Source organism: Oncorhynchus mykiss, chromosome 24 (assembly GCF_013265735.2).
Source record: "Oncorhynchus mykiss isolate Arlee chromosome 24, USDA_OmykA_1.1, whole genome shotgun sequence".
NCBI lineage: Eukaryota > Metazoa > Chordata > Actinopteri > Salmoniformes > Salmonidae > Oncorhynchus > Oncorhynchus mykiss.
Genome location: NC_048588.1, coordinates 7616027 through 7630299, shown reverse-complemented (window position 1 = coordinate 7630299; position 14273 = coordinate 7616027). Strand labels below are relative to the sequence as shown.

General features: G+C 46.9%; 1 protein-coding gene across 6 annotated transcripts in view; it reads right to left on the bottom strand.

The window, feature by feature from the left end:
- Positions 1 to 14273, bottom strand: part of LOC110503647 (unconventional myosin-Ic) — a 59081-nt gene that overhangs the window by 29078 nt on the left and 15730 nt on the right. Inside the window, exon 1 of one of the 6 annotated variants that reach the window (XM_036961252.1) lies at positions 2588 to 2996. The exons of 4 other annotated variants lie outside the window; for them this stretch is intronic. In XM_036961252.1, the coding sequence (XP_036817147.1) occupies positions 2588 to 2605 (18 nt within the window). In that variant the 5' untranslated portion in view covers positions 2606 to 2996. Of the gene's footprint in view, positions 1 to 2587; positions 2997 to 14273 lie in introns of those variants that run through there. One more of the 6 variants, XM_036961251.1, reaches the window with a different exon arrangement.

Below are 14273 nucleotides of genomic sequence, written 5' to 3'. Positions count from 1 at the left end.
AATATTCCCCTTCAAAAAGAACAAGTTCTAAGATTCATGTCCAGCCCAAAACACAGACCCAACCGAATGTCCGGCCCAAAACACAGACCCAACCGAATGCCCGGGCCCAAAACACAGACCCAACCGAATGCCCGGCCCAAAACACAGACCCAACCGAATGCCCGGCCCAAAACACAGACCCAACCGAATGTCCGGCCCAAAACACAGACCCAACCGAATGCCCGGGCCCAAAACACAGACCCAACCGAATGCCCGGCCCAAAACACAGACCCAACCGAATGCCCGGCCCAAAACACAGACCCAACCGAATGTCCGGCCCAAAACACAGACCCAACCGAATGCCCGGCCCAAAACACAGACCCAACCGAATGCCCGGCCCAAAACAGACCCAACCGAATGTCCGGCCCAAAACACAGACCCAACCGAATGTCCGGCCCAAAACACAGACCCAACCGAATGGTGGGAGGGCATTTCAAGAACCCCAGTCAACAGGTTCAAATCAATGGCTCCGTTCTCTAACTTTCTCTCTGCTAAATGTTTCCTGTAACGCAAACTAGTCCTTTCCCCACTACAGCAGATCAGCCAATTAAAAAGAAAAGCAACCGTACAGCCAATAAGAGGCAGCGGTGACTGATTCAGTCTCTCAGGGGGACACTCAGTGTATTCTGTAATCAGTGGGTCTCTGTGCACCAGCCCCTAAAATTAACAGCATTTCCTCTCAATGAGTTAATTAAAAAAAATCAGGAGCAACTGACAGGGAGAGAGATGGAGGCGATAGCAAGGTCATCTATTGCAGGCTAAAGTATTGTATACAATGAGGGTCATATAGAGTGAGTAGCTTTCATTGCAGTCTCAAAGAGTGCTGCTTTCAAGGAGAGACTAGCAGGACACAGGAATGATCGGTCATATTGCACCTCAAAAATCTAAATATTTGATTAACTCCACGTTAACTAGTCTGGACAACGTCTAATGCACTACTTGCAAGACGTGAGACCCTGGGAATGGGGCACCTGGTTTTTGCAACAAATAAGAAAAAGACGTGGACTAGGCCCTCGTAGCTCCGGTCAGTTTTCTTCCGTTTGGGGACTAGTGAATACGACCCTGTTCAAAAAGGGGCTCGTCCACATCTTCCTTATTAAATGCTGGAGGTTTCACGGCAGCTGGAGGTTCACGGCAGCATTGGTTCAGACACACACACTAGCACTCTTTCGATAACATGCGGTGCCCTTGAAGTTAACTAAACAAACCTATGGAAACTGTACAAATCATATTTGGTCTATCAAAACGCTATAACATACAACCAGGGGTTGAATTGGGATTTTGACTGAGGTGGTGAAAATATCACTCAAAATCGACAGGTTTTCCATGGGAAGTGTTTCAAGTGACCACACCAGTCAAAAGGGATTTTAAAGCAGGCTGAGGAAAAGAAATAAAAAAGATGAGACGGAAATGATTTGAAATGAAATGATAGGTTTAAGTAAATGGTGGAAACTTCCTAGCCTATGCCTTGACCAATCCAATAGGAGTAGGGAACAAGTGCACACTTCGGGAAGAACCAGATTATTGGGACACTACCACAGTCTTCCCTCCCAGTCCCCTCCCCCAGAGACTCGGTCACACACAAAGATGATTCTATCTGTATCATTATAGTGTCTGTGGCAGCATGGGTTGAGGCTACAACTAATAGGAATCCCCACCAAGTTGACTACTTTAAAAGTGTCCGAAGCAGGTCAGAAGTCCTCAATGGCAATGCCCATGCTAAAAAAATAAATAAAAAACGGGTTAAATCCAAGATGAGTCATCCATCTCTCTCTATGGAGTCCCCAGGCTGAGGAGGTGACAGTGACCGGAAGGTATGCAGTGGGGTTGGGGAATACTTGGAGAGCTGCCTCGGTACTGTGACAGACTGACATTAATATCCTCCCTCGCACTCCCAGTCAGCGTCTAATAATCCAGGCCCAGCCTCACAACACAGGCCTGCCGTCACAACACAGGCCTGCCGTCACAACACAGGCCTGCCGTCACAACACAGGCCTGCCGTCACAACACAGGCCTGCCGTCACAACACAGGCCTGCCGTCACAACACAGGCCTGCCATCACAACACAGGCCTGCCATCACAACACAGGCCTGCCGTCACAACACAGGCCTGCCGTCACAACACAGGCCTGCCGTCACAACACAGGCCTGCCGTCACAACACAGGCCTGCCGTCACAACACAGGCCTGCCATCACAACACTGCGGCGGTGCAAACACACCAACAGATAACGCCACATAGATACCGCGTTGAAATTAGAACTGGGCCGTATTCAATACAGAACACTCAGAATACTCACTGACCGAAACCTCCAACGACCGGCTCCCTCTCCATTAGAAGGGAACAGCCATATATATTTGCTGCCCTTAGATGCATGTCCTTCAGCACCGCCACATGTACACAATTTAAACAGAAGCGCGCACACACACAAGCACACACCACACACACACACACACGACTCAGCATGAAACGTGTACCGTTGTGATGCAGAGTGCTGCTTCCAAGTTCCAAATGCCTTTGAGCAGAATGAGTGAGCAGTTCTTCTCTTACCGTGGCTCTGTACTTCATCTCTCTCCTTCCTGTTTATTGGTCGGCTTTAGCAATTGTTTAATGCTCCCAGAATGTGAGTGGTCCACTTCAGAGCGACCGTGCAATGTTTTGTTTTTACAACTTCTCTGGAGCCATGTGTAGGAGTGACCCAGCTGCCACCACCTCCCCTCTTACTTATTTTCTCCCTCTCAGTCACTCTATACCTTCTTCTTGCACTCTCTCCCTCCCTCTTTCTAGAGGAAGCAGTCCGTGTAGAGTGACACACTCCACCCTCCTTTTCTCTCTCCCTCGCTCCTCCAGCACAGGGCCCAACCGTGGAAGGTGGTGAAGTAGTCTCTCTCTCTCTCAAAGAAATTCCACAAAAACATCTTCAAGCACACACACACATCTGGACTTAACCACCCCTGGAGAGAGAAACGTGTCCCTCTGTACAAGGAGAAGGGGGCCTGTGAGGGGCTACGGGAGAATACAGGATGACTCACACCGAAAGCCAAAAACGGTACTTGACTAATTGTTTTATGAAGTACAGCTTCCCTTCTTCCTTCCTCTCCCTCCCTCCCTCCTTTTAGAAGACGGTCATTTAACAGGAGTAGAACATTCCACTACTGCCATGATTAATGTTGCCGAGCAGCTCACAGTTTCTTTCCCACCCCCACGCTGACAAGAGACTAAGTAGGATTCCATCGTTAACGTTACTCTGATAGATCTGTTATTATGACCGTGGGCTTGCGACCCAAACGCCATCCTATTCCATAGGTCTCTGGTCAAAAGTAGTGCACTGTGTAGGGAATAGGGTGCCATTGGGGACACCGTCCATAGTTAGTTGAGAGCAGTCCAGCGGTCTGAGACTGAACACAACACGAGCCAGTTCACCGTGAATCAAATAAATAAGCGATTAGTAATATTAGCTTAAACATTAAGATGTTCTATGCTGAAATCGCTCCGCCATTTCCTGGTTGCTAAAATGCTAAGATGGTTCACTTATTTTCAGTTTGTGTGGAAAAAAACAGCTTGTATAGTTTAGAGCTCGGTTTCTCAAACTCGGTCCTGGGGCCCCATCTGGGGGCACATTTCCTTTTTTGCCCAAGTACTACACAGCTGATTTAAACAACAAAGTCATCATCAAGCTTTGATTATTTGAATTCGCTGTGTGGTGCTAGGGCAAAAACCAAAACGTGCACCAGGTGGGGGGGGGGGCAGGACCGAGTTTGTGAAACCCTGGTGTAGAGAATCATGGTACCGTCTAAACCGCTGTAAAATACAACGTCCTATAACTAGCAATATTGGATTTCCGATTGTTTGAAGCTGGTGTACGAAACCTAGTAAAAGTAAAAGACGCAAGAACGAAACTTCAAAACGGGAAGCCGTAGAAGTAGCGCACATAGAACAGATCAACCGCTTCGTAGACTTGCTTTCAATGAGAATGGCAACTCTATCACACACACGTCTACGTGAATTTGGTCCGGTCCCCCAAAAAGTGACATATTGCGGCTTTAAAGTGATAGTTCAGCAACATTACATAGGTTTCCTAATATATATCTATATGTATATCTATATCTAGAGAGATTATATATATATATATATATATATATATATATATATATATAAAAGATCAGTGTGGAATAACAAGATCAGTGTGGATTGCAGTCTCTTCTTGTCCATATGCTGCTTTTAAGGTAAGGAAACACTCTAGATTTGCAATATCCCTTTAACAAGCTCCGATTAAACCCAAAACGGAGGATTGACATAGATCAAGCCTGGTCATGGATTAAAAACGATGCTCCGTAGAGAACCTCCATTGAAAGGGTTGATAGTCCACTAGCAGACTTAATCTGTGTCCAGACATCTGGCCTAAAAAGTGGAAATGAGGCAAATAAAATGAAAAGCTCAGAAAAAGCTGAATTGTGACAGCGGCGGTGAGCTCCAGAGTTAAGGGGTGGGATGGCGGTGTTACTGGCAAGGCCCAGGAAATCCCAACTTTATGAGAATCATTAGCAGGTGTCAGTGTTTTCTGTCTGTGGAGGTGCCTGGTGACTTCAGCAGACAGCCAAGCCACATGTAGCCTTTTCACACAGTCGTTCTGAACCAAAATGTTATATCTGGCTCAGGTGTTTTATTTTCAGCGCGGCTCTAGCGGATGCGTAACCAGGCCAGCGCACCACAGCTTGGTTTCGCTCTGTTCAGTTCGGCTCAGTCGTGTGAAAAGCCCTCTCGGTTTCAGTCTGTTTTTCTCCGTTTCATGCCTAATGAACAGGACCCAGGTGAGGATGTTGGGGGTTGGTGGCTCTCCCTTTTCTGCCCCCACCCTGCAGACAGGTCCCAGCGTTCCCCAGGCCAGCCCCTAACACAGCTCAGGTAAAGCCCTGGCCATATTCACCCTGTCGTCCGCAGCCTTGAAGCCCTGCCTGCTGCTGACGCTGAGCTCCACAGCCCCCTCTACTGGACAAGCCCACTGCTCAGCTGGCAGTAGTAGCATGTGATAGAGGAGCCAGTCAGAAACGAGAACTTCACCTTCACTTTTCAAAACATACTCTTTCTATAGTTGTCTGTACTCTCCAATATATGCTACAGAACGACGCTCAGGAATTGTAGCCTATACCAATTTCTCTCCCCCTGTCTGGGCACAACCAGAGACCCCGCCTGCAGGAATCAGAGAAATGTTTTCCAAACGGTGTGAGTTTCCCTCTCTCTCGCTCTCTCCACCCCCCCCCCCCCCCTCTCACATGGGCACCGCTGGGCATGAGACTGAACAGAGAATGAAGGAAAAAAGAAACAAAGAAATGGACAGAGAGAAGGAAAAAGAAAACATCACAGACTTGCTCAATGCTTCATTGGCATACATTGTGGCTGTACATTGTGCACGGTAATGCTGATGTAGCATATCTGTGCAGAACAGAGAGGAGGGGGGGGGGGGATATCCATCTGTCCTGGTTGTTAATGCGTTCCTCTCCCACAACTTTCAGGACCTCAAGGCCTCTAGAGAAATAATTTCTAATACTTTATCTGTGCCTGATTGAGCTTGTCTGGCACAACGGTACCAATAGAGGTCCCAAACCCCAACCATCTGCCACTCCAGGCAGGTGAAAGCAAACACTCCCAAGTATTTGAAAGATGTCAAATAGTATTTGAACCCAGGTCTGCTGCCTAGGACCAATTCAAATTCAGCCTTGACGGCCCGGCTGTAATTCGCGCTGTTGTCAAGGGACTGGAAAGGGGACGTAACCTTGGCAACGCAAAACAACACAAAAAAAACAAACCTTATCAAGAGTCAGGCAACTCTTTCTTCACATCTGTCTGATATGCAGACTTATGTAGTGTCCTCTCGTCTTCCTTTCATTACACCACCTTCTATTCTGTCGCTCAATACTCCCCCCTCACATTCCTGCTGGATAAAGTTGGACATTTAAAAAAATAAAAAGAGTTTGACGAATTGAAGAGACTCATTTTCAAAGATCGACTTTGTGCACCAAGTGTGTCTGAAGTGAGGACAACCTGGGTCATTATGAAGTTTAAACAACGGCAGCCAAGCACTGTGCCAGACTGTCTCAGTTCAACAGTGTTGCCAGAACCTGGGTTGGAGCTAGCACAGCAGAGCTCACACACTGCAGGACATACTGTACAGACACACACACACACTGCAGGACATACTGTACAGACACACTGTACAGACACACTGTACAGACACACACACACTGCAGGACATACTGTACAGACACACACACACTGCAGGATATACTGTACAGACACACTGCAGGACACACTGTACAGACACACTGTACAGACACCCACACACACACACTGCAGGACATACTGTACAGACACACATCTGGTAGAGAGGAGGACAGTAGATGCACATGGTGACTATGGTCCAGCTGCTCTCTCATTGGTTCCCAGAGTGGAAACACTTCTGGTCTCCAATCACACCACTTCAGGGAAAACTGACCAAACAATGCTGAGGGGAAAACACACAACCCCCAAGTCATGGGACCCAGCATCCGTGGGAAATAAGCAATGAGAACTTATTTTCACTCTTACTCTGAGGAACCTTTATCTAGTTTCATTCTCTTCCCCTCCCCTATTTCTTTATTCCGCTATCACTTCCTCTCCCTCATCTAGGCCCACCATACCATCTCTCTCCCTCCCTCATCTAGGCCCACCATATCTCTCTCTCCCTCATCTAGGCCCACCATATCTCTCTCTCCCTAATCTAGGCCCACCATATCTCTCTCTCCCTCATCTAGGCCCACCATATCTCTCTCTCCCTCATCTAGGCCCACCATATCTCTCTCTCCCTCATCTAGGCCCACCATATCTCTCTCTCCCTCATCTAGGCCCACCATATCTCTCTCTCCCTCATCTAGGCCCACCATATCTCTCTCCCTCATCTAGGCCCACCATCCTTCTCTCTCCCTCCCTCATCTAGGCCCACCATCTCTCTCTCTCCCTCCCTCATCTAGGCCCACCATCTCTCTCTCTCCCTCCCTCATCTAGGCCCACCATCTCTCTCCCTCCCTCATCTAGGACCACCATCTCTCCCTCCCTCATCTAGGACCACCATCTCTCCCTCCCTCATCTAGGACCACCATCTCTCCCTCCCTCATCTAGGACCACCATCTCTCTCCCCCTCATCTAGGCCCACCATCTCTCCCTCCCTCATCTAGGACCACCATATCTCTCCCCCTCATCTAGGCCCACCATATCTCTCCCCCTCATCTTGGCCCACCATATCTCTCTCCCTCCCTCATCTAGTCTCTCTCCCTCATCTAGTCTCTCTCTGTCTCACTCTCATAAACCCACGATTCCCCTCCTCTCTCTCTCTCCCCCTGTTGTAGGCAAACCCATACCGCTGGCGGGCGAAATCGCTCAGTGATGTGTTTCTGGCCAGGAGGGTTCGGGGTCTATTTCCCCCAGTAGCAGAGCTGCATAACGACACAGCAGACACTAATAGTCTGATCACGCAGCCGGAGAATGGAAAATAACCCTAGCGACCATCGATACGGACAGGAGGGAGGAGACTGGGAAACAGCTAGATGGGGAGATGATACTGCTTGAATGCGTAAATATTCGCCTAGTGCTACAATTGTTCAAACGTGACTATTAGAATGGTTAATGAGGCCTGTCTTCCTGTTTTTCATTCCAAGGCTCCAGGAGACACGGGTTGAGTTCCAGGAAGGCGAAACAATGCTGTCGCCTGCCAGATGTCATGTCATATAGCTCCGTTTGTTGCTGCATGCAGCGCATCTACAATTAAGTCGTTCTGGAACGTGGCCACTGTCTCCATCTCCCGAGTGGCGCAGCGGTCTAAGGAACTGCATCTCAGCGCTCGAGGCGTCACTACGGACCCTGGTTCGTTTCCCAGGCTGTGTTACTCGGCCGGCCGTGATTGGGAGTCCCATAGGGCGGCGCACAATTGGCCCGGCGTCGCCCGGGGTTAGGCCGTCATTGTAAATAAGAGTGTGTCCTTAACTGACTCGCCGAGTTAAATAAAATGTTGAATCTATTATGGCCGGTCTGCCGGGCTATAAAATGCTTGAAATGAAGGAGGGTTGAAATAGGAGTGTGCTGCTCTGTGTCTGACGGTAAATGATGGTAGGTGTCAGCGATGCGTTTGGGCATCAGGCCCTGCTGAATAGAACATGGTGGACGGATAAAGCAAAGCAAGGCTGCCTGACTCCCTCTGTAAACTCAGCTGCTCGGCGGAGGGGCGGGGTAGTATTTACTGTGCACACGGTGCCGGATCTCATCCTCAGTGTGTCAAATCAAATCAAAATGTGTCACATACACTTGTTTAGCAGATGTTATGGCGGGTGTGGCGAAATGCGTGTTTGTGCACACGCATACATTGGTGTGCGGTATGCTTGTGTGTGTGTGTGATTATTTTTGCTTGTCTGTCTATCAGTTGAAAGAACAGGGAAAGGTGGAGGGAGGTCAAGAATCTATATTTTGAGGGACGGTAACCTTCAGTTTGCTAAAGAACCAAATGTGAGGAGGCTTGACTGGAAGAGAAAGGGGGGAAGAGAAGATGAAAGACCACTGTGATGTCAGGTCAGAAGAATGTAAGTCATGTGGGCAGGAAACAGCCAGTTAAAAAAAATAGTTTTTTTTTTTTTAAATAAGAGGGAAGAACACAGAGAGAGAGAGAGAGAGAGAGAGAGAGAGCAACAGAGAGAGAGAGAGCGCAACAGAGAGAGAGAGAGCGCAACAGAGAGAGAGAGAGCGCAACAGAGAGCAAGAGCAACAGAGAGCGAGAGAGAGAGAGAGCGAGAGAGAGAGAGAGCAACAGAGAGCGAGAGGGGAGAGCAACACAGAGAGAGAGAGAGAGAGAGAGAGCAACAGAGAGACAGAGAGAGCAACAGAGACAGAGAGACAGAGAGAGCAACACAGACAGAGAGAGCAACACAGACAGAGAGAGCAACACAGACAGAGAGAGCAACACAGACAGAGAGAGCAACACAGACAGAGAGAGCAACACAGACAGAGAGAGCAACACAGACAGAGAGAGCAACACAGAGAGAGAGAGCAACACAGAGAGAGAGAGCAACACAGAGAGAGAGAGCAACACAGAGAGAGAGAGCAACAGAGAGAGAGAGCGCAACAGAGAGAGAGAGCGCAACAGAGAGAGAGAGCGCGCAACAGAGAGCAAGAGCAACAGAGAGCGAGAGAGAGAGAGCGAGAGAGAGAGCAACAGAGAGCGAGAGGGGAGAGCAACAGAGAGAGAGAGAGAGAGAGCAACAGAGAGAGCAACAGAGAGAGAGAGAGACAGAGAGAGAGCAACGGAGACAGAGAGAGAGAGAGCAACAGAGACAGAGAGCGAGAGAGAGAGCAACACAGAGAGAGAGAGAGAGCAACACAGAGAGAAAGAGAGAGAGAGAGCAACACAGAGAGAGAGAGAAAGAGCGCAACACACAGAGAGAGAGAGCGAGAGGGGAGAGCAACAGAGAGAGCAAGAGGGGAGAGCAACAAAGAGAGCAACAAAGAGAGCGAGAGGGGAGAGCAACAGAGAGCGAGAGGGGAGAGCAACAGAGAGCGAGAGGGGAGAGCAACAGAGAGCGAGAGGGGAGAGCAACAGAGAGCGAGAGAGGAGAGCAACAGAGAGCGAGAGGGGAGAGCAACAGAGAGCGAGAGGGGAGAGCAACAGAGAGCGAGAGGGGAGAGCAACAGAGAGCGAGAGGGGAGAGCAACAGAGAGCGAGAGGGGAGAGCAACAGAGAGCGAGAGGGGAGAGCAACAGAGAGCGAGAGGGGAGAGCAACAGAGAGCGAGAGGGGAGAGCAACAGAGAGCGAGAGGGGAGAGCAACAGAGAGCGAGAGGGGAGAGCAACAGAGAGCGAGAGGGGAGAGCAACAGAGAGCGAGAGGGGAGAGAGAGAGAGCAACAGAGAGAGAGAGCAACAGAGAGCGAGAGGGGAGAGAGAGAGAGCAACAGAGAGAGAGAGAGCAACAGAGAGAGAGAGAGCAACAGAGAGAGAGAGAGAGAGAGAGAGAGAGAGAGCAACAGAGAGAGCAACAGAGAGAGCAACAGAGAGAGAGAGAGAGCAACAGAGAGAGAGAGAGAGAGGAGAGCAACAGAGAGAGAGTAACAGAGAGAAAGAGAGAGAGAGAGAGCAACAGAGAGAGAGAGCAACAGAGAGAGAGAGCAACAGAGAGAGAGAGCAACAGAGAGAGAGAGCAACAGAGAGAGAGAGCAACAGAGAGAGAGAGCAACAGAGAGAGAGAGAGAGAGAGAGCTCAACAGAGAGAGAGAGAGAAACCGAGAGAGAAAGTGAGAAAGTGAGAGAGAAAGAGAGAGCAACAGAGAGCGAGAGGGGAGAGCAACAGAGAGAGAGAGAGCAAGAGAGAGCAAGAGAGAGAGCAAGAGAGAGACAGAGAGAGAGCGCAGCAGAGAGACAGAGAGAGAGCGCAACAGAGAGAGAGAGAGAGCGAGCAACACAGAGAGAGAGAGCAACAGAGAGAGAGAGCAACAGAGAGAGAGAGCGCAACAGAGAGAGAGAGAGAGAGAGCGCAACAGAGAGAGAGAGCGCAACAGAGAGAGAGAGAGAGAGCGCAACAGAGAGAGAGAGCAACAGAGAGAGAGAGCAACAGAGAGAGAGAGCAACAGAGAGAGAGAGAGAGCGCAACAGAGAGAGAGAGAGCGCAACAGAGAGAGAGCGCAACAGAGAGAGAGAGAGCGCAACAGAGAGAGAGAGCGCAACAGAGAGAGAGAGCGCAACAGAGAGCAACAGAGAGAGAGAGCAACAGAGAGAGCAACAGAGAGAGCAACAGAGAGAGCAACAGAGAGAGAGAGAGAGAGAGCGAGCAACAGAGAGAGAGAGAGCGAGCAACAGAGAGAGAGAGAGCGAGCAACAGAGAGAGAGAGAGCGAGCAACAGAGAGAGAGAGAGCGAGCAATAGAGAGAGAGAGAGAGAGAGAGAGAGAGAGAGAGAGAGAGAGAGAGAGCAACAGAGAGAGAGAGTAACAGAGAGAAAGAGAGAGAGAGAGCAACAGAGAGAGAGAGCAACAGAGAGAGAGAGCAACAGAGAGAGAGAGCAACAGAGAGAGAGAGGGGAGAGCAACAGAGAGAGAGAGGGGAGAGCAACAGAGAGAGAGAGCAAGAGAGAGGAGAGCAAGAGAGAGGAGAGCAACAGAGAGAGAGAGCAACAGAGAGAGAGAGCAACAGAGAGAGAGAGCAACAGAGAGAGAGAGCAACAGAGAGAGCGAGAGAGAGAGAGTCTACTAGACCCGGCCCATCACAACACAGCTCTACTAGACCCGGCCCATCACAACACAGCTCTACTAGACCTGTCCCATCACAACACAGCTCTACTAGACCCAGCCCATCACAACACAGCTCTGACCACTACTCCAGGGTCGGTCAGAACACTGCCCTTCAGGGAAGTAGACCACATGATGCAGTCCAAACCATTTATCAGTCAGATCGTCAGCCTACATATGCTGAGGTAACCTCTGGCAGAAGACCCCTAGAACAATCAGAGATAGGAGAGGTGCGCCAACTACTGCAACTAATATGCAGACTACTGAGCTAGACAGTCCCTTTAATTCACACACGGGCACGCACGCGCACACACACACACACAAACACACAGGGTTGCAGATTGCACATAAAATAAGTACAGTGCAATCTTATTCCATTCTTATTCATTTGTTTACAAATATTCCTAAATGTATTGACACCGGTATTATAATAATTATTATATGTAATGGTGTGTGTGTGTGCGCGTGTGTGTGTGTATGTATGTATGTATGTATGTATGTATGTATGTATGTATGTATGTATGTATGTATGTATATATATATATATATATATATATATATATATATAGTATTTTTTGTTTGTTTTTGTTATTTTCGATGTACTTTACTCAAACCAGTGAATATCACTTATTATAAATGAGATCATTAACTATCAGCTCTTGGAATATCCAGGGCCTATACTCTTCACATTTTGGTTATAAAACAACTAATCCAGAATTGATTAAAAACATCAAGGGACAGGACATCATAATCCTACTGGAAACATGGTGTCGTGGAGACATAGATACTCAGTGTCCCTCAGGCTATAGAGAAAGTTTACTACCATCAATCAAACATAAAAATGTTAAACGGGGCCGAGACTCAGGTGGAATCATCATTTGGCATAAGCAGGACTTAGCACTGAATGAAATGAAAAAAGGTACCACTCACATTTGGCTAAAACTTAACAAAGGTACAATCTATTGTGACAATGATGTATACATATGTGCAGCTTATGCTCCTCCTTCAGATTCATCATATTATGATGATCAGTTTTTTGACAATCTCCAGACAGAAATCATTACATTTCAGGCGCAGGGTAAAGTGCTTCTTTGTGGAGATTTCAATGCAAGAACAGGTTCTGAGCCTGACTACACTGATCCGGGAGGTAACCACCACATATTTGGACACCACTCCTTGTACAGTAGCCCTATTATAAATAATAGAAACAGTCCTGACCAAATACTGAACAAAAATGGAAAAGAGTTAGTACATCTCTGTCGAGCCTTAGGCCTGTACATGCTTAATGGTAGAATCAGAGGGGACTCTTTAGGTCAGTTTACTTACTGCTCAGCTCTTGGGACAAGTGTAGTCGATTATGCCATCACTGACATTAGTGCATTCACTGTCAGACCACAGACACCATTGTCAGATCACAGTCAGATCAACGTGTTTCTGAAGAAATTAACCGGCAATATTCATTCAAAAAAACAGCCCAATAAACTTTACAACATAAACCAATCGTTCAGATGGGCTCCAAACAGTGCAGAGGCATTCATTGAAACATTGAACTCAAATGAAATGATGAACTCTATACAGTTTTCAATAACTCACAGTACCAAAACAATAAAGATGGTGTCAATTCAGCTACCCAAAACATCAACTGCATATTCCAAAAAGCAGCATCGAAAGCAAATTTGAGAAAACCAAAGCAATGCAACATCAGAAGCAAAAATCAAAATGTTTCTGACAAATGGTTTGATAATGAATGTAAAACAATTAGAAAACACCTAAGACAAATGTCAAACAAAAAACATAAGCAGCAAAACAACCCAGAGCTACGATATGAATACTTTGAAACTCTGAAACAGTATAAACAAACACTGAAATGCAAGAAATTGAATTATACCAACAAGACACTTGATGAAATTGAAAACGCAATTGACCAAAATCAGTTCTGGGACATGTGGAACAATTTAAGCACATCAAAGCCACAAGAATTAGCCATACAAGATGTAGGAATTTGGAAAACTTACTTTGATAATCTATACAAAAACATCCCACAAAAAGACTTACAACAGAACCAATTAGAAATTAAAGAAAAATTGAACATCCTTGAATCAGTCATTAAAAACAACCAAAATCCATTAGATTACCCAATAACCCAACAAGAACTAAATGAAAAGCTCAAATCTATTAAATCAAAAAAGGCTTGTGGTGTAGACAACATCAGAAATGAAATGCTGAAAAACAGCACACCTGAGTTGCAAAATGCTGTGCTTAAATTGTTCAACATGGTTTTAACTTCTGGCTGCTTCCCTGATGTCTGGAACCAGGGGCTCATCTCCCCTATCCACAAAAGTGGAGACAAATCAGACCCCAATAATTACAGGGGAATTTGCGTCAACAGTAACTTGGGAAAGATTTTCTGTAGCATTTTGAATTCAAGAATTCAAACCTTTCTTCAAGAAAAAAATGTAATAAGTAAATGTCAAATTGGCTTTCTCCCTAACCATCGCACTACTGACCATATATACACCTTACACACACTAATTAATAAACACGTCCACCAAAAAAAAGAGGGCAAAATCTTTGCTTGCTTTATTGACTTTAAAAAAGCATTTGATTCGATTTGGCACGAAGGGCTATTCTACAAAATTCTACAAAGTGGGCTTGGTGGTAAGGTGTATGACTTAATAAAATGTATGTACACAGAAAATAAGTGTGCAATAAAAATCAAAAACCAAAGAACAGAATTTTTTTCACAATGTCGAGGTGTGAGACAAGGCTGCAATTTGAGTCCAAATCTTTTCAACATTTATATCAATGAATTAGCAGACATGTTGGACCAATCTCCAGCCCCAGGACTCACACTATTTGACACAGAGGTGAAATACCTGCTATATGCTGATGACTTGGTACTTCTATCACCAACCAAAGAAGGTCTTCAACAAAACAT